The sequence below is a fragment of the Panthera onca genome, chromosome B1, assembly GCF_046562875.1.
Source record: "Panthera onca isolate mPanOnc1 chromosome B1, mPanOnc1 haplotype 2, whole genome shotgun sequence".
Taxonomy (NCBI): domain Eukaryota; kingdom Metazoa; phylum Chordata; class Mammalia; order Carnivora; family Felidae; genus Panthera; species Panthera onca.
This window is the reverse complement of record NC_138342.1, coordinates 13,835,206-13,859,635: the sequence shown is the minus strand read 5'-3', so window position 1 is coordinate 13,859,635 and position 24,430 is coordinate 13,835,206. Positions and strand designations below refer to the sequence as shown.

At 33.2% G+C, this 24,430-nt stretch overlaps 1 protein-coding gene across 13 annotated transcripts in view; it reads left to right on the top strand.

Annotated features, from left to right (window-relative positions):
- The window catches only part of LCORL (ligand dependent nuclear receptor corepressor like), a 167,683-nt gene that overhangs the window by 129,215 nt on the left and 14,038 nt on the right, over window positions 1-24,430 (top strand). For 7 of the 13 annotated variants that reach the window (XM_060655349.3, XM_060655353.3, XM_060655352.3 and 4 more), the window contains 3 exons: window positions 4,564-4,657; window positions 12,721-17,531; window positions 24,265-24,291. In XM_060655349.3, the coding sequence (XP_060511332.2) occupies window positions 4,564-4,657; window positions 12,721-17,531; window positions 24,265-24,290 (4,931 nt within the window). In that variant the 3' untranslated portion in view covers window position 24,291. Of the gene's footprint in view, window positions 1-4,563; window positions 4,658-6,021; window positions 10,317-12,154; window positions 12,231-12,720; window positions 17,532-24,264; window positions 24,292-24,430 lie in introns of those variants that run through there. The other 6 variants (XM_060655358.3, XM_060655357.3, XM_060655356.3 and 3 more) reach the window with 5 other exon arrangements.

Below are 24,430 nucleotides of genomic sequence, written 5' to 3'. Positions count from 1 at the left end.
GATTACACTGGCCCCTCTTTAATTCTATACGTGTCATATTAGTGTTTGATCGACAATAAGTAAACTGTAGTGTTCAGACCCAGTCTATAACTAGTAAATGGAAATAATCTGTATTTATTATTAGGAAATTTTCAATTGTATAGACATATACAGTATAATAGTCATGTTCCTGTCACCCAGAACCAATAATATGTTATTTGATCATGTTTACTTCTGATATGCTTTCTCTTAAGGAACTATCACATCCTTTTGTTTGCTTTTGGAAGCAACCCCTGATAATAACCTATTCATACATTACTAAGCAAAATCTTTTTGTGTGCTTTAAAAGTTTGCATTAATGCCTACTAAATGCACTCTTGTTAATTTACTCCTGCAACTTGCTTTTCTTACCAAATTAGCAAAAATTAAAAATCTCAACACCACCAAGTGTTGTCAAGGATGTGGGAAAGAAATTTGGTGATATCTACTAAAGTTCAAAATGTAAAGTCCGGCACTTATACTTCTAGTGTATAACTTAGAAAAATTCTTATACATGAGCACAAGAAAGCATTCAGAAGGATTTTCATTTCAATATAGTTTGTAATAGTGTAAAACGAAAACAACCTTATGTACCTGCCAATAGTTGAATGGTAAATAAATTTCAGTCTGTCTTCTACTTAGTTTATATTGCCCTAGAGCATACATAATAAGTACTTAGTTTTTATCCATCAAGTTAATTATTAGTACTTTGGAAACATATACACACAAGACAATCTAGTTATGGTGTGCTAACTCCATTCTGAAGGAGTGATGCTTCTAGATGTTATCACTACAGCTAGATCTAAATCAGCAGCAGGAGCAAGAAAATCCCCTTTACCCCCCATTCCTGATCTTTTCATTTTCTGTCATTCTTCCCAAGCTGTCTCTCTCCTTTTCTTGTTTTTGCTTTTCTAATTTGGACAATCCTAGAGGTGACTCTTTATGGTTTTTCTAGCTCTTGAGCTACCGGGTTCATGATATCAGCAAAATACTTTAGTATAGGCTAAGGCACTGCTAACAAAAAGTGAGATTTTCTGTGATAACTAAAATTTTTCTAAAGATTCTTTACTTACATATTTATGTATCCTGTATTCACTACATAAGTGTTCATTGATTGAGTGATTTTACTGTGTGACAGAAATATGCTGAAGGAGTATATTTGCCATTTTAACTGGATAACAAACTATAATGTGTTCCTTAAGTTCTCAAATACGTTTAAAGCAAAACGTTTAACATAGGTACCCTAGGATGGGGACAAGGCTGTGGGGAAAAAAATTAAAGCATTTCTCACTCTGGTCACTGTTTAGAGTTTTGAAAAAAGAAGAATCAGGAGTATAAGCCTGATTTGGGTAGCTCTCTTAAAGATGGAACAGGACTTAGGTCTAGTTCATCCTTAAAATTATCTCCAGCCAGGTCCTTGTCTCTAGGAGTGGTCCAAAAAGGACAAGAATGCCTTTATTGCCCTAGCTAGGGAGCAACAACCTAATTTGCGTAGTTACTGTAAAGGAGGAAGAGGAGTTCCTTGTATCTCCTTTTCTTATTTCTGGACTGTGGAATAATTAACTTTAAATCAACCATATCAAAAGTCTAGAAGAGTTTTTTGTTTGTTTGTTTTTTGTGTTTTTTTTTTTTAATTAACTCGTTTATTGTTGGTGTTGCTTTTGTTAGAAGAGTTTAGAATTGGAGAAATTTCATTAATTCATTTTGTAACATTGACTAGGAATAACAGATTTACGGAGAGCATGTTTTATGTGCTACAAACTACATAAAACAGGAGCAGAATCAAAACTAATGAATTCAGTGTTAAATTTGAATATAAATTAGGTAGTAATGATTTTTTGAAGAAGATGATTTTATAAGGTCTTGAGTTAGCAAAATTTAGTTGTTGAAGAAGAGAAATGAGATAGTAGAGGAAAGGACATTTCTCTCTTCTTTCAGTGGGTTACAGCACTCTATTCTTTATGAAATACAAATAAATAGATCCCTGGCCTGAGGAATTCAGTCTTGTGGGAGAAAAAGATCTATAAGTCAGTTGTTATAAGAGAGTGTCATAAGTGTTATAGCATGCTGTTGACACAAGGGAAACAAAACTCTGCTTCTGCTTGGGAGCATGTGGATCTTTAAAGATGAGTAGGAGTTTGACAAATTGAAAAGGTAGAACACTCTAGGCAGAGGGAACTGTGCACTGCAGTTTGAGAGACCTGACACCACATAGCATGTTTGAGGAACTGCAAGTGGTTAGGGACACAGGAAGTATGAGGGTTGAGTTAAGTTGGAGACAAAGCATAAAAAATTGAGCTTCATGGGCAGCATGGGATGAGATGCTTCACTTAACAATTTTTTAAGGTTCTGTGTACCATATTCTGTGTTTACTTGTCCAGTCTCCCCTTTTAATTCCTCCAAATTCTATTCAGCAAGTATTTACTGAACACTTATTGTGTGCCAGGCACTATTCTAGGCAGTGGGGATATCTGGCTGAATAAAATAGACATGGTCTTTGCCTTCACATAGCTTAGAGTCTGCATGGCTAACAGTGGTAAGTATATAAGCAACTAGAATATAGCATGCTAAGTGCTAAATAATGTAGTGTTGCAGGTATAGGAACCTAGAACAATGACAACCAACCAAATCCAAGTTGCGTCCTGAATGATTGAGAGTAAGATTTGGTGAGAATTAGGAGGAGTGTGGGGATAGAAAGAGAGGATTAGGAGTATTCTAACAGGAAACTAACAAAGTGTGTGAGCCCAGAGTTGAGAAATATCATACCACTTTCCCAACAGGTTTCCCTCCTCCACCCTTAGCCCCTTGCAGTCCATTCTCACCACAGCAGATTGATCCTTTAAAAGCATAAATTAAAATTGTGTCAGTCTTATGCTCAGAATACTCCAATCCTCCTTTCCTGTCTCTCTCAAAGTAAAATAGAAATTTCTTACTATGGCCTATAAGGCCTAATGTGATCTGCCTTCCTACATTTCTTTCTTTCTTTCTTTTTAACGTTATTTGTTTTTGAGAGAGAGACAGAGTGCAAGCAGGGAAGGGGCAGAGAGAGAGAGAGAGGGAGACACAGAATCCGAAGCAGGCTCCAGGCTCTGAGCTGTCCGCACAAAGCCTGATGTGGGGCTCAAACTCACGAACAGCGAGATCATGACGTGAGCCTAAGTCAGCCTCTTAACCGACTGAGCCACCCAGGCGCTCCTGCCTTCCTACACTTCTGATCTCATTTCACTCAGCCTGGGTTACTCCACTCCAGCCACCCTGGCTTCTTTGCTATTCCACAAACATTTTAGAAATGATTCCGTATCACAACCTTTGCACAAACTGTTCCTTATAGAAGCTTTCCCCCAGGTAACATGTTTGGTTGGTCATGGTTGGTACCATGACAGTAAGTACTTTTTATTTTTATACCTTTGTTACTGCTGCTTCTAAATTCCTAAAATAGTGCTTTTCACATAGTAGGCATTCCATAAAATTATTATTGAGTTATACACAATAATAATAGGTTATGAGTGAGACTGTTTTATTTTCCTGTATTTGTATCTTGCAGGGCACTTAAGTGTTAGATGAATTTATATGGTAACAATAAAACCCAGTTGAATTTTTTTTAAACCAGCTTGAATTTTTTAGTATATTTTTTAGACATATGTTTTCTTATAATGATTCTTTATAACTTTTCAGTTTTTTAACTATCAGTAAACAAATATTCACAGTATTATTGAGTGCTGTGTTTTCAATTCATAGTTTATGTTTATTCTTTTTGACCCTCAGATTTGTCAGATTAACATGTCTGAGTCATTGATTTTATTTATGGAAATTCAATATTATAACAATAATAAAAATAACTACATTTTAATAAATACTTAAGCAGTTGTTTTCTAACAGGCTATTTTTCCTAAGATGTCATATTCTTACTGGTTATGTCTTCATTCAGTAACAGATAGAAACACTATATTATGTAGACAGTGATTCAACTGTTCTATGTTTCAGTTATTTAAAACTGTAAAATTTTACACTGAATTCTAAAAATACATTGGTTATACATAAGAGTCACAGTTTACTACCCAAAGTATATGTTCCACATATTGCTAGTCCTAGTAAATGCTAGTTATTGTTCTCTTATTCATCATCATTTTTTTCTGTGGTCTCTGTTTTGTACAACTTATATCATTCCTACTTTCTCAGAGCATCATCTGGGCAGCCTTGAATAGAAAAAAAATCATGGATAAGCAATTAAATGGCTGTTCACTGCACAACAGTGGGAAAGGTGACCAAGTGTTGCTTTTAAACAGATTTTGTATCATAGCCTGTTTGTTTCTTCATATCACTTATGATATGCCAGCTCCTTCTCTGTTCTTTTTTCCTATGTAGTGCCTTCCCAGTCATGTCCTGTTGCTAAAACCACCAAATGAGTTGGTAATGGCCACATGTCAAATACAGGTGTTAATTTTTAGGTCATGAATTAGTAGATCAGCAAAATATGAAATGTTAAAATGTAAGGATTACCTATTTGTCACAAATATAAAGTTTTTTCTCTTGCAAAAATTATAGGGGATGGAGTGTTAGATCTCTCTACAAAGAAAACCAGCATAAAATCTGAAGAGTCATCCATATGTGATCCTTCTTCTGAAAATTCAATGGCTGGGTAAGCAATATCTAGGAAATATAATTTAATATTAATATAAAATTATCTCTACAGAGAACTCTTAATACTACTTTGAGTAGATTGACATATATAGCTTTCCTCCAGAATTTTTGTCACTCATAAGTGTGTGTCTCTCATACCTTTCATTCGTCCTTTCTCTTTCTTTTTTATTCTTTCTGTTAAAGAAAAGTTATCAGAACAATCACCAAACTTTAGTTCATGTTACTAAAATGAACTACCAACTTAACCATAGACTACAAACCAAGAAGCAGGACGAGTAAAGAAAATTTAAAATTCAGTACTCAGGAGCCAATTTTAAGGGAAATATGTGATTTCACTATTTAATTTTTTTTTAAACAATCAACAAATTTTAAAAGTACTGTACTTACTAATTCTTACAGTTAGCTTATAATGTTTACATTTTTTTTTTCACTGTGCTTTAGGTGTGGTGGCAAACTTTATATAATATATACAATAATATATATCTAGTAAGCACCACAAAAAGTCCTTTCATGCTTTCAAAGTTCTCATTAATTAAATAAATAATTAGCAGTGAAAATAATTAGCAGTGAAATGCTGTTCTGTTGGATTTTTGGATTTTTATTTAGTAACTTTTGCATCTTCCCATTAACAAACTGCATAGGAAGCTTTTTTGTCACATTTAAATCTTCGATGTAGAGTGTAATTTGTTTCAACTAAGACTGTAGTAGCTTTTGAGTCTTAAGGTACAGTTAGCTTCTGTTTGAGAAACTTTGAAAATTACAATGATATGTTTGAAATAGAGATAACATTTATAGTATCAAATTATTTTACCCAAATATACCTTGTCTACTTGTTTCAAATTTTAAGTTTTTGTCTAGAGAAACATTAGTCTTGTGGAAATATGGGATGTTTGTGTTTGGAAATATTCTTGCTGCTACAAATTTCCTTTAAAGGGGTTGACTCTTTTATTACTTGTTTAGCGGTAACGTCACGTTTCTACTAACAAAAACTCCTTTAGGATTTGGGTATTTTTTATAATGGAACTCTAATTGTACAAATAAAAATTATAAGTATTGCTCTGCAAGCATCTTTCAGAGGAATAGCAACATCATGAGAATATTTTTACAAATACTGAGTTAGGATTTTATGTTCTTGGAAGGTCTGCCTGTTGAGGCCACCGTATGATTGACACATTGTCCTACCAGGACTGTAGCGTTTGCTTTGATAAGGAGTAACTACTACATCTCACAGACTTAAAAAGAGTCATAAGCAGTGATGTTACCTAAGCAAGGAGTATAATAAAGGAGTGGACCCTTCCCTTCCATAGCTGTGTGAGAGTCTCTCATGCATCAGTTTACCATCGTTTCATTCCATCCATCCAGGAGACTGCACAGAAACAGAGAGGACTATGTGGAAAGAAGTGCTGAGTTTGCAGATGGTTTGCTCTCAAAAGCTTTGAAAGACATTCAGTCTGGAGCACTGGACATAAATAAAGCAGGCATACTTTATGGCATACCTCAAAAAACTTTACTTCTCCACTTAGAAGCCTTACCAGCAGGGAAGCCTGCATCTTTTAAAAACAAAACTCGAGATTTCAATGATAGTTACTCATATAAAGACAGTAAAGAAACTTGTGCAGTGCTGCAAAAGGTAGCCTTGTGGGCAAGAGCTCAAGCAGAGCGCACAGAAAAAAGTAAACTCAATCTACTTGAAACCTCAGAATTAAAATTCCCAGCAGCTTCCAGTTACCTCCATCAGTTAACTCTACAGAAAATGGTTACTCAATTTAAAGAAAAAAATGAAAGTCTACAATATGAAACTTCACATCCTACTGTACAGTTAAAAATTCCTCAGCTCCGAGTAAGTTCTGTTTCAAAACCACAACCTGATGGTCCTGGTCTGCTGGATGTTATGTATCAAGTTTCCAAAACCTCTCCAGTCCTAGAAGGATCAGCTCTCCAAAAACTGAAAAATATACTCCCTAAACAGAACAAAGTAGAATGTTCTGGGCCTGTAACTCACTCAAGTGTTGACTCTTATTTTCTACATGGGGACCTCTCTCCTTTGTGTCTTAATTCTAAAAATGGAACAGTTGATGGAACCTCTGAAAATACTGAAGATGGATTGGATCGAAAAGATAATAAGCAGCCCAGGAAAAAACGTGGCCGTTATCGCCAATATGATCATGAAATAATGGAAGAGGCTATTGCAATGGTAATGAGCGGAAAGATGAGTGTTTCCAAAGCACAAGGAATTTATGGGGTACCTCACAGCACTTTAGAATACAAGGTAAAAGAAAGATCTGGAACACTGAAGACTCCTCCGAAGAAGAAACTCCGATTACCAGACACTGGGTTATATAATATGACAGATTCAGGGACTGGCAGCTGCAAAAACAGCAAGCCTGTGTAGATTACTTGTTAGGAAGATGTTTGTGTGTGTGTGTGTGTGTGTGTGTGTGTGTGTATGTGTGTTTGCGTGTGTGTGAGTATGTGCACAGGTGTGTATTTGTGTGTCTGTATACACACATGTGGGAATTACAGATGCTCACTCTGACAGGAGACATGAAATTTTACAGTTCAAAAACCACTTACATGCCTTTTGAAAAAAAGTTTTATTCAGGGTTTTCACTGTGGACAGAATTATATAGTTACTTACTTAATTCTGATAGTTTGTATTTAATCCTTGTATAAATAGGTGGAAAAGATTCAGGTTTTCTTTAGTAGTCAATAGCATAAAGCGTTGTGGGAAAACAAGTAATTGTCGAGTGAAACATTTTTATTGGTGAAAGACCACTCCAGCCATTCAGTTGAACCATCTTATAATGGAAATATGATATTAATAGTTCGTAAACATTTTTACATAATATACTTACGGCTATTGTAAGTATATCAGACAACCAATCAAAGTTTAAATAGACAGCTATCTCCATACTAAGAAAAATTAATATATACAGTATTAGTACACTACAGTGTATTCTATGAAATATGAAATGCACTCAAGTGCATCCACCAGGAATAGAAAAGAAAACCTTAAATGATATGTATAATGAAATTTAATATTTATCATTTAATAGTTGATTTGCAGGAAGTTGGGGTTTATAAGGTATATACTTTTTAAGAAAACTGACACATAGTTAACCCCAGCAGCTATAGAATCCTTTAATATAAGATGGAATACTAAGAACAAAAAGTAATTTAAATTTAATTATTAAAATAATTTAATTTTGTTTTTCATTTGAAAAATAAGCTAATGTGTAAGGTTAGAAAAGAAAGTTGGAATGCAACTTAGAGCATGTTTATAATGTGCACAGAAAAAGCTTGAGAATGATAATTTTGGTTTAAATGTGCTGGTTAGTTGATGTTATGACTACTTTAAATTTTAAGGATTGTGACACACTCCTACTATTGAAAAACCTCAGTGTAACTTTAATATATTTGCTGCTGTGACATTTCAAAACATTTTCAGTTTATCAAAATGAATTACAGATTTCATTTTGGTGGGCGATACATTATCATTTTGCTAATAACCAAATTTGCAGTTTGTTCAGGGTCTTGAATAGATTTACAGATATTTAACACTGAAGCTGTTTTGAACTTTCAGTAATGTAAACTCTACTAATTGGGTAGTTAGAAGCTGGGCAGTGCATTTTAACTTTTACAGACTCATAAGAGAGACCAATAATTTTTATATAGCAGTTTTAAAATGTGGTTCAGAGTATCCATGTTGGATTTATGGAGTATGCAGTGGTAAAATGTTATAAAGCATGTGCCTCCATATAAAGAATGGGGATTTGCTTCATATATTCAGAATTCTCCGAGTGCCCCTTTCTCTGTTAAAATTCAGGTTCTGATCATTTTTCTAAGCCAATTTTCCTAAGTCCAAAAGGAATACTTAAAGCTGAATTTAAAAAATAAGTGCACCTTGTCAAATACTTGTGTTTTTACACTTGTGTTTGTGTGTAACTAATAATCTCATATACATGTAATACTAAAGAGATTTTCAGCTATTACATTTAAAAACTGCTTACATATGTTTAAAGAAACTGAAGAGTGGGAAGCTACACAACCAAGTAGTTATTTGGTCTCTTAGAGCTACACTGAACCCTCTTCAGCTTAATGTTACCTGCATACTAGGGTATGAATCCTCTTGCTCTGTTTGTTTTTGTTTTTTTTTTTTTTCCAAGTAAGTATACATAACGGATTGCAAAACAGCAGATGTCAGGGTCATCTTTCTTTTTAAAGAATTAAGCCATATTTTGTGAGGGCCAGAACTTGGATTATTTAATATATTTCCCCTCCCCCCCCCCCATTGAAAAACACAGTTAAAAGATAAAGTAAATGTTTCAACACAATTTTATTGACCTCTTTATACAGAATTTTACTTGCAAAATTTGGGGGCCTGAATGCATTACATAATATTTATATTGAGCTTTTTTATTCCTCACACTATATTTACATTAATAAATTGATTGAGAAGTTTATAGAAAAGGGATACTTACAGAACACTTTTATATCATTTAAAAGATGACCTGACCAAAAACTTTACAGGATTCATAAAATCAGGGATCATTTTGCTATTGACTTCACAGTGATCAGTAGTTTTATAGGTAATATTATAGTTAATTTGCAGCATTTAGTATTTGTATTATTTATTTTTGGTCAGAAATAGTAAATTAAATATTTTTTGATAGTTTATAGGTAATGATCAACCCATAACTTTTAAAAGAAACAAAATGTTTCTAATTATTGAGTTAACTTTTGATTATACAAACTAGGAAAGGCAGGGAAATTTATGGGTTCCCCTTCTCCCCAATGATTCTATTAAGATGTTCTTTATGTTAAACTTTCAAAGTACTTTATAAATTTAGTTACCAGTTACTACTTATTAATTGACAGTTTTATGAAAAATCCAGTTTCAGCAGACTTTTAATGAAGGTGAAAGCAACCCTTATATGCTTTCTACTTATTTGAATGTTCCTCAAGTATTTTATATTTAAAAAAAAAAAAAAGAAGGAAAAGAAAAAACAGTGCCTCTGTTTTTAGAAAACTACTGCTCAGTAAAGTTGTTTAAACCATTTCTGGTAGCTAATGACAATTTTATATTAAATTGTATACTAACTTTAGTGAGACTGATTTTTTTAGTTGTTTACAGTACAAATACTTGTATTTGTTTTTTAATTGCAGTATTTCCATTGTCGCAGTAATTTAGTAAAACTCTGTGGCTGCCTTGATTTTGACAGATTTTGTTAATATAAACTGATTGTTAGGCAATTAGTTATATTTATGCATAAATCAATTGCACTATAATTCATGAATTATTTATTACAATATTTTCTAATGAATTCATGTATCTGTCTTGTGTTGTAAATGTACTGTAATTCTGTTCCTACTTTGTGTTGTTATATATCTAAATCTGATTGTATGAATCTTAATTGTTCAGTTAACGTGTTTCTAGGTTGTAATTTGTAGTAAAGCACTTCAATGCTTTTGCACTTAAATTTACAACACTGTTGGTGTGTGATTGATTTACTCATTCAGTAAAAGAAAAGAAAAGAAAGAAAAGAAAAAGACTGACTACACTGACTTTTTTGATTCACTATAGGAATGAGTTTTATTTTTATTAATGTGAGAAATTGACTTTCTCCAAAGAACTATTTCAACAACAAAATTTGCAATGGGCAAAACTGATAGTAACATACAAAAAATGGGCAGGATGTTTTGGTTTGTAAATCTTAACAGGAAAAGGTTAGAAAAAATTTTAACATTAAAAACAAGGGAGCTGTGAAAGATACGATTATGGTAACTTTACATATAATCACTTGAGAATAGAGTCTAGTTTGGAGATTTATGTGTATTCAACTATTATTTACTCATATTAGGTTTTCTTTGAGACTCTGAACTGCAAGAAAGATGGAAAAGAAAAAATTTGGAGCCAAATAAAAGTATTACGGAATTTTATAGTTTGAGAATTTAGTTCTCTAATATCTGATATGTGTGTATCAGATATAATCTAATACTTGAATATCCAGTTAGTAACTTTATGAAGTTATTCTTCATATACCATTAGATGGAAATTACTGACCACTGTGGTATTTTGGAATTTCCATTATTGGAAGTAATAAACTGAAAAGATAAAAATAAAAGTAATAAACTGAATAAGAAACCTTTTTAAAGTTTAGACTTCCTTGAAATCTCAGAAGAGATGTAAAAATCTTGTGGTTTTCAGAATAGTTAACACGTCATTAGTTTTAATTATTTCTACTTCTATACTTGACTTACTAACAGATAAAACATTTAAGCATTGAGGAAGTGTTATGAAAGCATATTAATCTTTAAAATATGGTGCAATGTATTTTTCTAAGAAACATAAAATCTCTTTAATTATTTAATAACAGGTATGTTTAATAGCCCATAGCATAACTTTAAAGAAACTGTTGAAGTGCATCTATCAGAACGTTTTTGGGTTTTCTTTTGCTTATATGAAAATTACAGTTTTTACTTTGCTGGAAAAGAGAATAATATCACATATCTTCATATTTGATAGTTAACATTTCCTAATGTCCTTGTTCTCCATATATTTTTTGAATTACCTAATAGTGAATCTTGAGAATCAGTTCCATCATTTACTCCCAAACGTGATAAAATTTACAAAAAAAAAAAAAAAAAAAAAAAATATATATATATATATATATTTTTTTTTTTTTTTTTTCCAGAAAGGAAAGGATATTGGGGTCATGTCTGTGGACTTAAAACATTTTATTATCAATTTCACATCTTTTCTCACTTTGATAACTGCTTTTTGTCAAACCACATGTTAGTTTTGGTGAAATATTGGTTGAATCTAGTAGAGTTATCATTTTTCTAGAAAACTTCTGATCTAGTGTTCAAAATTTACTTTGGTGTTTTTGCTTCTTAAATAACATAATATTTTTTAAGTGTAGATAAAATATTGCATATTTATCTGTGATACAAGCAAGTTTTAATGAGCAAAATAAATTTAATTTAATTTTTCATTTTAAAATTCCTTTAATTTTAATATATATGAATATAATAACCCTTTATTTAAACAAAATACAGTCTTCTGTAGCACTTCATAATCAGTATATCCTAATTCCAACCCTAAATAAAATTTCTACAAACCAGGAACTACTAACAATAATAGCAAACATAAGAAATCATGAATGGGAGGCTATTTTCATGTACAGAGTTTGGTGATATGTTTAATTTAAATAGATACTTTTCTGAAACAGAATTCTTTTAATACATTTTATTCTTCTTGCTGCTGGTATTGGATTAAAAAATTTTTTGTAGACTTCTACCTTGGTTGCTAAGTAATCCTGAGTCTTAGTTAAAATTAGATGTATATTAGTTTCTTCAGTGGGACATTTTCCAGCATTTGAAATTAGATAATTAGGTAAGTAATGCCTTTAGTCTTCATGTAATTACTTTAGTATTTAAAATCAATTCAAAATAGATTTTATTTTTAAATAGCTTAAATTTTTTTTATTATTAGGTTAAAATGCCTGCAGCTTAATCTTAGAAAAGATACTCTGTTATTTATATGAAATCCAAATTCTTTAATTTTCCTTGTAAGTATGCAAAGATTTCTTTTATTAATAATTTTATTTCACTACCTTGAAAAATATCTTAAAGTTTTCTCCTACATCTTATTTTTCTTATTTGCACTAAATCGGATTGATAATTATCAAAATAACTTCTAAAATGTCTACTTTATAAAAATGTAACTCCTTCTGAAGCACTTTCCATTAAATATTCTTAGTACATCCAAAGCACTAAACATTAGCAATCTGTAAATATAATCATATCTTTAATCAGATTTTGTATCCTAAAACTAGGGCTCTCTTTCGACTATTATACTTGCCATAGGAAATTAATTATCATCAGTGCTTCATTATATTTTTGCTGAATGATAATCAAGATGTCATTGTTGCAGCTCTATAGGAGTTAGGAGTCCCACAATACCAAAATTTCTTTTGTTCAAACTCTGTTAAAATTATAACTCCTTATAATACTGGTATTTTTGCTGTAATTCATTTTTTGTTTGATTTTTATTTTTAGTTCAACTGTTGATGCAAAATCAGAGGAAGCTACTAAAATGGAAAAAGGAAAATCAGCATTAAGCAAAGTTTTGGAATCTTTGTGCATACATCACCAGCAACAAGTCTTGGCCATGTTGAAATTTCTAGTCCAAGAGCAAAATGCTGCTTCTCTTTGCTATTGTAATACATCATATACTGTGTCTTCAGAATCTCAAAAGCCCCTAATTGAAGATGATTTACATGGTCTATTCTGTAGTTGTGAATATAGGCTGGCAGAAAGAGGGTGTTTACAAAATGAAAGACAAAGCCCTGGTGTTGTGCCTCTGCCAGTCTGTATTAAAGATTTACATTGTTTATCTTGCCAAACTATAACTATTGAACACATTATGACAGTAGTGAATAGAGGAATTGCAAACAGTTATAGTTCTCACAGGTGCTGTTCTGGACTATTACCAAACATTCACTCTACAAAATCAACCTTTCACACTCCTCTTTCATCAAGGGACGTATGTGATGTTTCAGTCAGTCTTAAGGATGTTTGTAGATCTCGAAGTCCATCACCCCCACCATTATCACCTGTACAGACGGAAGGATTTGAAAAATTAAAAGATGTTGTCTCAGAGCTCTCAGCCTTAGAAAATAACAGACTTGAAATAAACATTAACCAGCCTCCCTCTCTCACACCAGCAGAAATAAACAGTGACAAGACTGATCACGAAGGTAAAATACATAAAACTAAAAAATTCAGCAACTCGGATTCTTTGCTCCTGGAAGGCAGTGGTAATTGTACTACAAATCAGGAAAAAGGTGAAACTACTGTAATTTTTCAAGATTTAATGGATCGTATTAATGAAAAATTAAAATCAATAGAAACTACAGATATGGGAAACCTTGTAAAATTATCTAGCAGTGATTGTAATACAGATAATGATTTAAAATTAAGAGATTTAATAGCCTCTCTCTTGCATAATGCCAAGGCCAGTGATTACAGTTTTATGGAATTGCTGAGTCAACATGATAAAAAGGTAGAGAATAAAATTATTCAGACAAGATTTCGAAAGCGTCAAGAAACTTTACTTTCAGTACACAACTCTCCTGATTCACCCACGTTTAGAAGGCAGTCTTTGCAAATAAAAAGAGAACTTGCCAGTCTTGATGAAAATTTTGTAAGAAAAAAATACACTGAAAAAAATTCAAGGAAGTTGACACGCAACGATGAGATATTTTCAATGGACAGAGAAGAATTCTGTCATTGCCAAGGGTCTTTACAAAATTCTAAAAGCTTGCAAGAAAATAATCATGCAGAAACATTTTCACCAGATTGTGCATTGCAGTCATTGCAACTGCCTCTTCATAGTTTAGAAACTAACTTAGCTTTTGATGCATTTTCAGAAAGCTTTAAGACAACTTCCCCTGGGAAAATGAGCATAACAAAATTACAGGAGAAATCTGCACCTGGGAAAAGACTTTTGCAAAATCACAGGAAGAATCCAAAACTGGAGAATACCAAAACTCCTTTGAAAAGTGATGTTCCTGGACTTTTGAGCAGAACTAAACGACATATTGTGCCCCCAGGATGGTATTCTATATATGTAACAAATAATTATGTTTTCAAAAAATCCCCTAAGGCCAAAAAAATTTCTGATTCTGTAAAAAAAAAAGATCCAGTGAAAAATACTCAAATTGAAAGCCCACACAATATAGATCTAAACAAAATTGCAATGAATTCCAATTTACAAGTTGTTGTGGAACGTTTGGAAGATACAATAAATATGGCCAAAAAGTCTTGGAATAATCACTCATTATCTGAAGGATGTAAGACATCCAAGAAATTGATAGAAATTGATGGTAAAGATCAAGATGCAGGAAGAAACATGACTCTAACTGTAAGCAGAATGACATGCAAAGAGCAGAGTTTATCAAAATCTGTGGTAGCAGCCAGTAATATCAAAAGCAATCATATACCTACAATAGATTTGAATAGCAAAAGACTTGATAATCTGGGAAATTCATCTATTTTAGATACGAGTAGCTTGATTTCCGGTGTTCAAAATGTGCCAACAAAATACGAGGCCATTGAAAGCTCTCTTTCCAGCTATTCTAGTCCTATCAAACTCATGTTTTTATCTGAGGTTAAAAGCAGTGAAGGAGTCAAATATACTTTAACTTCAGTCGGTACTTCCAAGTCAAATGCTGATCTTCCTTCTGAAAAATATCCAAGTCATGATGCAATTGAAAAACAACCGGAAACAAATGAGGATATCCCAGATGCTAACTTTGAAAATTATAGTTCTAGTCATAATGGTAGTGACACTCTTCAGGGAGAACTAAACAAATTTAATTGTGCAAAAGAAACTACAGAATCCCCTGCAATGTTTATAGATGATGTGAACAGTGATAAGCCACAAGACAAACCTAAGGAAAATCCAAGCAATGATACTGATTCATCTTTTAAACGAAAACCAGGTAGACCTAAAAAGATAGGTCCCCAGGTTGTGAAACAAATTAAGCGGCCAATTGGAAGACCACCAAAACCTAAAACCGATCAAACAGACATCACCATTTGCCAAAATGAATCGTCTAGTACTGGAAAGAAAAGTCCAGAATCCCTCCTATCAGAAGTGAAAGAAGGTATCTATAAAAAGAGTATTACCGTAACTGTTATTTATGGAAGATCAAGAAGAACTAAAAGGCATGTTTCTGAAGGAACTGTAAACATAAGCAATGTTATATCTTTCAGCAATAATGCTGATTTTCCAACTGAATGTAATAGTCTCAGAAATATTAGAGAATACAAAATTGACTCAGGTGAAAGAAGTGCTATTTCAACTTTGACTACTGAAAGTGAGATCTTGGGGTCTGGCTTTGAATATATTAGGCCCATCAAGAACAAGTCTGTGATACCTCAACCTTCCAAGAACATTATCCGACCAAATCAGAAGCCTTTTGCAGTAATTAGGAAGCCTGGTAGACCTGCAAAAGTGAAAATCTCTGGCATATCTGTGACTATTAATAGAGTTTCACCTCAGGAGAGAGAAGTAAGTATTAGCAGCTGTTTGCCTCCTTTAGAACAAGAAAATATATTAGAGAAAAATCTGGCTGAAGAAAAGTATGATCACCAATGCAATAAGATGGACGCAAGGCACACTGAAGCTGCAATATTTAAGAATGGATCAAAAAGTATGGTTGCTGCTATACCTTTGAGACATTCTATTAGGGATAGAAAGCCATCTCTCCATCTCGTACATCCATTAGCATCTTCCAGCTCACTTATTTATAGAAATACTCTGCTCCGTAAATCATATAAACTCCATTTGCAGAAAGGTAAAAGTGAGAAGGAAAAACATAGGCAGTCAAGGACAAAAATAGCTTCAAAAGGTACCCCTGGACCTAGAAATTCAAAGAATGCAAAAATGTGTTTGGAAGATAACAAATTAATACCCATTTCTGAAGTATCCTTGGACCCTATAATTTCATCAAACCCTTTGCTCAGGTGGTGGGCTGCTTCTACTTCAAATGATTCCTTATTAGAGGAATTAAACAATAGATTTGAGCAAATAACAAATGCTTGGGTGCAAGTGAGTGGAGATGAAGCTGAAAACTGTGTTCATAAAAAAAGAGAATGCATTGAAAGTGATAATTTCAAAATAGCAAACCCTTTGGAAACCTGTCTTTTAGAACTTGAAGTTTCACCTGTAAAAATGCTTTTTCGGAAAAAGTATGATTTGAATGAACTCTGTATCTGGTTTATGCAAACAACAGAAACACAGTCTCTTTCACTAGTTAGAAAAGCAAATGCTCGAAACCCTTTGGAAGTAATAAATACCAGAGGAATTAAATTAGGGACCAAATATTCTCATTTTAATACTAGCCCCTTCAGAAAGCACTTTAAAAAATTTGCACTGTCTTCTCCTTCAAAATCAGCAGGGAAGTTGCATATACTACATAAAATAGTTAGCTCTCCACTGTTAAATGTGAGAAGTAATTTAACATTAGCTAGATTAAAAAGAACTGAGTTTAAGAGGTTGCAGCACGAAAGGTGGAAAAGAGAGGGAAAGCCGCACAACCATGGAACAGTTGATTGGATCTCTAAAAGAAGGAACTTAAGGTTTTTCTGCCAGAATCAATTTTTAAAAAAGACTGAGGGGGGAACAAATGCTGACATCCCACTCCAAGGAAAAAACACAATAGATAATCAGTTTATTTTGCCACCTGAGATCAGAGATGACTCTTTGCAACAGAAGGTGGCGATGTCTGCCTTGAAAACACATGCTAATTTAGAGAATAATTTTAAGACAGAAGCAAAGGAGAATGGAACAAATTGCAGCCAAAAAGGTTTTGAAAAGGGATCAAGACTAGGAAATGTATGTCCACATAATTGGAGGTCAAAAACCTTAAAAGATTGTAGAATATTTTTGAGGAAGATCAACTATCTTGAACACAAAAATACTTTTAAGCTAAATACAATCATTTACTCTCCTGAATCTATTGGCAGTGGAACTAATCATCAGACTCACATAGAAGAATCAAAGCGCTTTACCTTAAGATCCCATTCTGCTAGGCAAAATTCTTTTAAAAAGCAATCTAAAGAAATAGAATATGCTAAAACAAATAGTCCTTCAACCGATAAATTTCCTGGCCAACTTGACAATAGTAGATTAAATAAATGTGTTAACTATGACAAGAATCCTGATAGTTCTGACGTTCTTAGCAAATTGAACAAAAGAAAAAGACCGCCATGGAAGACCACAGAAATGTCAACAAAAAGACATAAACGACAGTCTTGCAACAGTGGACAAATGGCAAACTATTATTCAAAATCCCAACTAGGTAAGTTTTTCTCTACTTAATTTTAAAGTTTCATTGTAGGTGCCTTGAGTAAAGTATGAGATAATGGGTAGAAAAGGAACAGCTGATTTAGTTTCAATTTATTTCCAAAATATTTGGACGACCTAATTTCTTGGCACCTAGTATGAAACTCAATGAAATTAGGTTCTACTAAATGTACCCGTGCGCTTCCCTACATCTTAATGAGTCCAAGATTTTAAACAAATTAAAATATATTTAGTAGAGTCATAGCTTCTAAACAAATCATTAATTTACAAGTTATATTATCTGTTTTTGTATTTGATCTAATATAAAATATAGAAAACAGTTTGGTAAATATGCCTAAGGAGCTATCTAAAAATTAACTGCTACACTACAGGATAATATATATTTATTGTCTTGATAAATTAATAACTTTGAGACCATGTGGAAAGAAGTAAAGACTATCTCACTGCTAAATTGATGAGGTCTGTAACATATATAATAATTATGGGATATCAGTTGCACTTTCACCATTAAGTTGTTACACCCTTTGGTACTGATTCGGGAACCATTTTAAGACTCCGCATATTTAAATAGAGTCAAAGAACAAGATATTTTCTTCAGTAAATAAGCAAACTTGTTGAATAGTTTTTTTCATAGTAGACATTGAACTAGATTCTATGGATATAAAGATGAGGATTTCTTTCCAGGGATAATCTATAGCTTAGCAAGGGAGAAAGTCATATGCAGGTAATTTTAAGGTAATGCTAAATTTAGAATGCAAACGGAAATTACTTTAGTAAGTAATTATGTGCTTTACTTACTATGCAGGCCTGACATTGGTGCCTTGAGGAGACTGTTACCCTTAGAACCTAGCAAAGCAGGATTATGAGCACCATAATTGCCAATGTAGCCATTTCCATCTCTGCTTGATAGGTGCTAGACAGTTCAGGATGTAAAAGAGTGCCAGGTTACATTTGTAAATTTAAGGAAATTTTATCAAATGGTTGCATTATTACATTGTATATTTTAGGGGCCTTTTTGAGGGGCTTATGGAGATATTGGTGGCTTTATTTTTGTTACCTTTTTAAAACATTTTTAAAAGCTAAAAAAACACTATCGAGTCTTATATTAAGATATTAAAAGCAATAATTAAACTCAAGTTTTAATAAGTAGATGATTATAATGACCCCCAAAATTTGATTAATTGAATGACTTTAAAATACCTATTCCACAATATTTAACATGCATTAAATAAAAATTTTAACTTTGCAACATGCAATGATTAAAGCTTTATTATTGGGCAAATTAGAGTCTCCTTAATGAAAGATGAATCAAATCTAAAAATAATGTCCTTTGTTTCTTGTCCTCAGGATAACTAAAAACAACATAACAAATAGTATGTCAGGAAAAGAGGGAAGAAGCCTGATAGTGATTTTTTAAAAAAACTTATAATTCACCTACAACCATACACACATATTTTTAAAAGACTGTCGTGAATGCAGTATAAAGTACAGTGTTTCATTCTTAATTCTTTATATCATTCTCATTTCATGTCATTAGAGTTTACCAAAGACAGTTTGCATTAACTCATTTTACAACAGAACCGTATTTTGTCCTTTTAGCTTCTTAACCATTGTATCTTCCTAAGTTATAAACATAAGGTTTATTTTAATTATTATCTCACTAAATATGAGATCACCCAAGAAAAATAAGATGGAAGATGCCTAAATATTACTTTCCAAATTAATCTCAAAATTCTTCTGTTAAATTTTAAAAATTTTAGTATCATATGTTAAGAGTTGTTTTTCACCTTTTCTCATTTTTAAAATTACTGGTACGATTTCTTGTTCTGCTTAAAATTTTATTTATCTTCTACTGATAACTTTCCTTCTTTATTTTTTAACATTCTTTTTTTTTTTTAATCAGCAAGGACATTATTTTTACAGAGTTGTATTTATAGCAATATTTGTTATATTTATCTGATTTTAAAATGTTTCTTAAGGTGTTATTTTTTTCTCATTATTCTTGGTATTCCATACTTCTTAATGCCTTTTTGGAAATGACACAAATTCATTATTAGTTTTATATGTGTTTTTCTTCTTCATAGAATAATTAGTGATTGGAGATTTGAGAAAGTCTTAATTAACAACAAGGAGTTCTCTAGGAAAATTCATAAGGCAATGTATATAATGAATTATGGAATATTTCTATTGATGAAAAGTTTTGTTTCTACCATAAGTGTCTTGTTTTTGTACATTTCAAAATTACTGTCCGATAAAAGTTTAATACATAGGAATTTTAGAATTTATACTTCACTACATTTGTACTACTATATATCAATTGTAGACATGGAAAGCAAAGAAGTGCAATTCTGTCCTATTCTTAGTTCAGTAAATACTTAATGAATGCCTACAATATGCTCTTAGACACCATAGGAAGTTCAGAAAGTTCCCTTTCCATCTAAATAAGAAAACAAGACTTGTATGTATGTATTCAACAAATAGAGTATATCTTATGTTTTAAGTGGGGTATTATATTACTACTAATTAAAGGGATAGAATGGTTAAAGTCATGGTTTGTGTTCTCATGGAGTTTATCATTTTCATGGGGGACAGTGAATAGGCAATTACAGTAGAAAGTGGAGTGCTGTGACTGGGGAGAGAGATAGCTTATAGAAATATATAGGACAGAAGTTGAACCCATGTTTAGAAAATTAGGCAAGGACTCTTACAAAGTCACATCCAAGCTGAGATTTGAAGGCTGCCAAAGTATTAGCAGTCAGGAGAGGAGTTTTTCTGGTAGAGCAAACTGCATGTGGAAAAGTTGGGTGACAGAGCAGGCTAGTAGAACACTGAGTAATTTAATTCATAAAGCTGAGGCATAAAAAAGGAATGAAGAATAGGGCAGGGCATGGATGGAAAAATGGCAAAAAATAAAGCTACTGAAGGAAGCATAGCCCAAATTGTGGGGCCAACATCAGTTAACGAAAAAAATGTTTCAAACCCTAACAGTGGCAGTAATAGAGGAGAATAGATATATTTGACAGAGGCCTCTGAAATAGTATCAGTGTGTCTAAGAGAGTAGAGGAATAAAGGGTAATGTCCAGGTTTGAGTTCGAACATGTAGATAATAGATGATAGTAACATTCACTGAGATATAAGAGAACATTCAGAGTGTGCAGTTTTAGACATAAGGAATTTAAGTAGTATGTCCAAGAGAGATGTTTAGGAAGTAATCACAGTAGACCCTTGGACAATGCAGGGGTTAGGGGTACTGATTCTCCGTGCATTAGAAATCTGCATGTAACTTTTGACTCCCCAAAACCTTAACTACCAATATCCTGTTGACCTGAGCCTTGCTGATAACATGAAGAGTCAATTGACACATATTTTTCTGTTATAGGTATTATATACAGTATTATTATAAGAAAGTAAGCTAGAGAAAAGAAAATTTTATTAAGAAAATCATAAGGAAGAGAAAATGTATTTACAATAATGTATATATCTTTATGGGAAAAAAATCTGCATGTAAGTGAACCCATGCAGTTTAAACCCGTGTTGTTAAAGGGTCAACTGTGGTTAATATGGGAAAGAGGTCTGAGCTAGAGATAAAGATTTTGGAGTCCAATAATAACTGAAGTCATGAGAGTGGAATAGATTATTCAGCGTAAAATGGGAAGAGCCTAGGATCTGATCCCCAAATACACAGAGAAAAAAGAAAAAAAGAAAAAAAGATATACACAGAAGGAGACTGATGAGGCTAGTCAGAAAGTAAGAGGAAAGTCAGGAGAGTGTGGTAGAAAGGAAATGTGTTTTAAGAAGGGATAAAACAAGTGTAAACTGTTGATGAGAGGTCGGTTAAGCCCTGAAACATTTCCATCTAAGGTAGCCCAAAGGTTATTGTAATGATTTTGGTTTTGGCGGGGAAATGCAGTGAGAATCTTATGATTGAGTTAATGCAGGAAGAGGAAGTGAAGAAAATTAACACAGAAAACTGTAAATGGCTATGACTGGAGAGGAGATAGGGAGATAGCAAGAGGAAGCTCTAATGAAGACTGGTTTTAAAAAAATTTAGATGCCAATGGGAAGAAGCCAGTAGAAAATGAAAGGTTGAAGATACAAACATGAGATGGCAAGCAGTGGAAATGGAGTGAAGCGCCAGAGTTGATTATTGGACATTATGGTCCATCATTAGATAGATGGATTTTGGCCAGAAGAGTCATTTCTCTCTTAAAACATGAGAATAGTGGGAACAACATATGGGGATGTAAATCAGTTTACAAATTCATGGGCAGAATATTGAGGCTATTAGATCTATTTTCAGTGAGTCCAGACATAATTTAAGGGTAATATGATGGGCATTGTACAAAGTAGGTAACATTTGAAATCTATCTCAAGAAATAACAGGATTTAACAGCTTTGTGACTTTTATCTCAGCTGCCAGAACGTAAGCTTGGACAAAGGTGGGCCCTTAGATTCAATTGGGTCAATCAGATTCACCAGTAAACAAAGAAATCAAGCCTAGAATTCATTCTGTGAATAGTGATGAGAAACTATATGATCAAAGTGTAATTCTAATTCTAGAGGGTCTTTTCTGATAATAGCACACAGTATAAATTTGAGGGGAGGGGGGGATAAAATGGGGTGTGTAAAAGGCTAGCTCTAAGAGATGATTTTTGAGGTGATTATGGCCTAAAATGGAGTGTGGCTATTGAAAATATTAAGAACTTTTGAATATCAGTGTCTTTTGAGTTACCAAGTAAATATGTGCCTTTCCTAATTGACAAATATCTGGATGTAAATAAGCTTACTTTGGACACATTTAAGGAAATTTTCAGACTAGAATAACTTATGTGGGCTTGAGGTTGCTATACTCAGTGTATCATCTAAAACATCAAATTTTGGGGGCGCCTGGGTGGCTCAGTCGGTTAAGTGTCCGACTTCAGCCCAGGTCACGATCTCACGGTCCGTGAGTTCGAGCCCCGCGTCGGGCTCTGGGCTGACGGCTCAGAGCCTGGAGCCTGCTTCCGATTCTGTGTCTCCCTCTCTCTCTGCTCCTCCCCCATTCATGCTCTGTCTCTCTCTCTATCTCAAAAATAAATAAACGTTAAAAAAAAATTTAAAAAAAAAAAAATAAAACATCAAATTTTGCTGTAAAAATTCAGAATTCAAATTGATACTTTGAATTAGATTGAGATGACCTACAACAGCTCAGTTTGTCAGCGTCTCCTGTTTTGTCATCTGTCCTCAAAAATGACCAAATACACATTTTCCCATTCAGCATTCTGGTTTTCACACAGGTATATAACTGATGGGTGATTTTTAACTAACAGTATACTCCTTTAGCTACCTGAAACTGAAGCCAACCATGCATTCTCCTCTGGTCCTGGTCATGAATGGTTTACCACGTTTTTTGCGTCCTAACTCAAAATGTCCTTTTAGATTTGTATGGTTGAGGCATACCTTGGCACAGAATAGCCTAAACATTTTCACATAAAATCTAGAGTTAGCATTTCTTCATGTGCTATTATTCAGCTTCATAATTATCATTTAATGGAAGAACTGTGAAGCACAGAGTAGATGATTTTCTAAATTTCATTTTGATAAACATTTCTAGATGACTCACTGTCACCTTAATCTAGTTTGCTACACAAGCATTCCAGATACAGAGTCCAAGATGCAGTAGTCCTGCATCTGTGGTCCTGGTTCTGTGGTCCAATAGCTTTGGAAAATGCTGAGTTCTCTTTCCTGTGCCTGTTGAATCACAGCGCCCCATTGAATGTTAAACTGCATTCTTCACACTTTATATATCACAACTTTTTATATCCTGCAGTTTGGGAAACATAATTGGAAAATACTGCTCTATATAGTTTCCTGAGTAAGGAGAAGAGTTTTAGGTTTTGAAGAGTTTCTAACTCTTGCTGTAATACTTTATTAAAAAATATAGAACAGTGACTTAGATAATCCCCTGTCTTGATGTTTTTTCTTAGAATTTTTCTTGGATATTTTATGTCCTGTTGCTTTGTCAACCATTACTTAGTTTTTCACAGTATTCTGTTTCACTAATTGTCCTGCATCTTTCATGGAAAAACCATCCAGTTTATTCAACAAATTAGATACTTTTTCTTTTTGATCTGTTAGGCATTGTGTTAGATATCAGAGCTACAAAGGAACTCAGGGAACTTATTTTTTTAAAAAAGTCAAATTATTTTTACTTTGGCAACATAGTATAATTTGAAGAAAGATAATTTGGTTGATCTCTATTACTAGTTGGTATGGAGTATAGAATTATTTTCAAACATAAGATTATCTAAATCAGGGAGTCTGGCCCATGACCCATTTGTAAGTAAGTTTTATTGTAACACTGCCATGTTCATTCACTTATATATTGTCTACTGGTGTTTGTGCCACACGAGCTTAACCGAGTAATTGTGTAAAGCCCATAAAACTTCAACTGCTGATTACGTGGCCCTTGGTGGAAAAGTTTGCTGACCCGTTTATATCAGTAGAATTTGGTATGTGGCTAGAAAAAGTCATTGGATTTTTAAAAGTAGATTAAAGTTATTATATCCAGTTTATTTCCAACACCCCATCCTCTCCCTCCTCCTGCACAATACATTTCTGACTTGTAGTTGTTTTGTTTTGCTTTATCTCTGTGGGACAAGACCTATCTTTATCCAGCAGAGTGGTGCTGGGGGAGCCATAGTGGCAGTTTTATTCTGTTTTTGTAAATCTTTATTCTCTCCCCGCAGCCTCCAGACCTGCTTTGTCTATCTGAGGTAAGTGCAAGGGTCACCTTCCCTCTCTTCCTTTACCAGTGGCTGCCACCTGTTAAAGTGATTTCAGTGCTTTATACCTTAAATTCCTTCCTCAAGTGTTCTCTTTCCCCCTTCTCTACCCTGGTTTTCTTCTTTATTT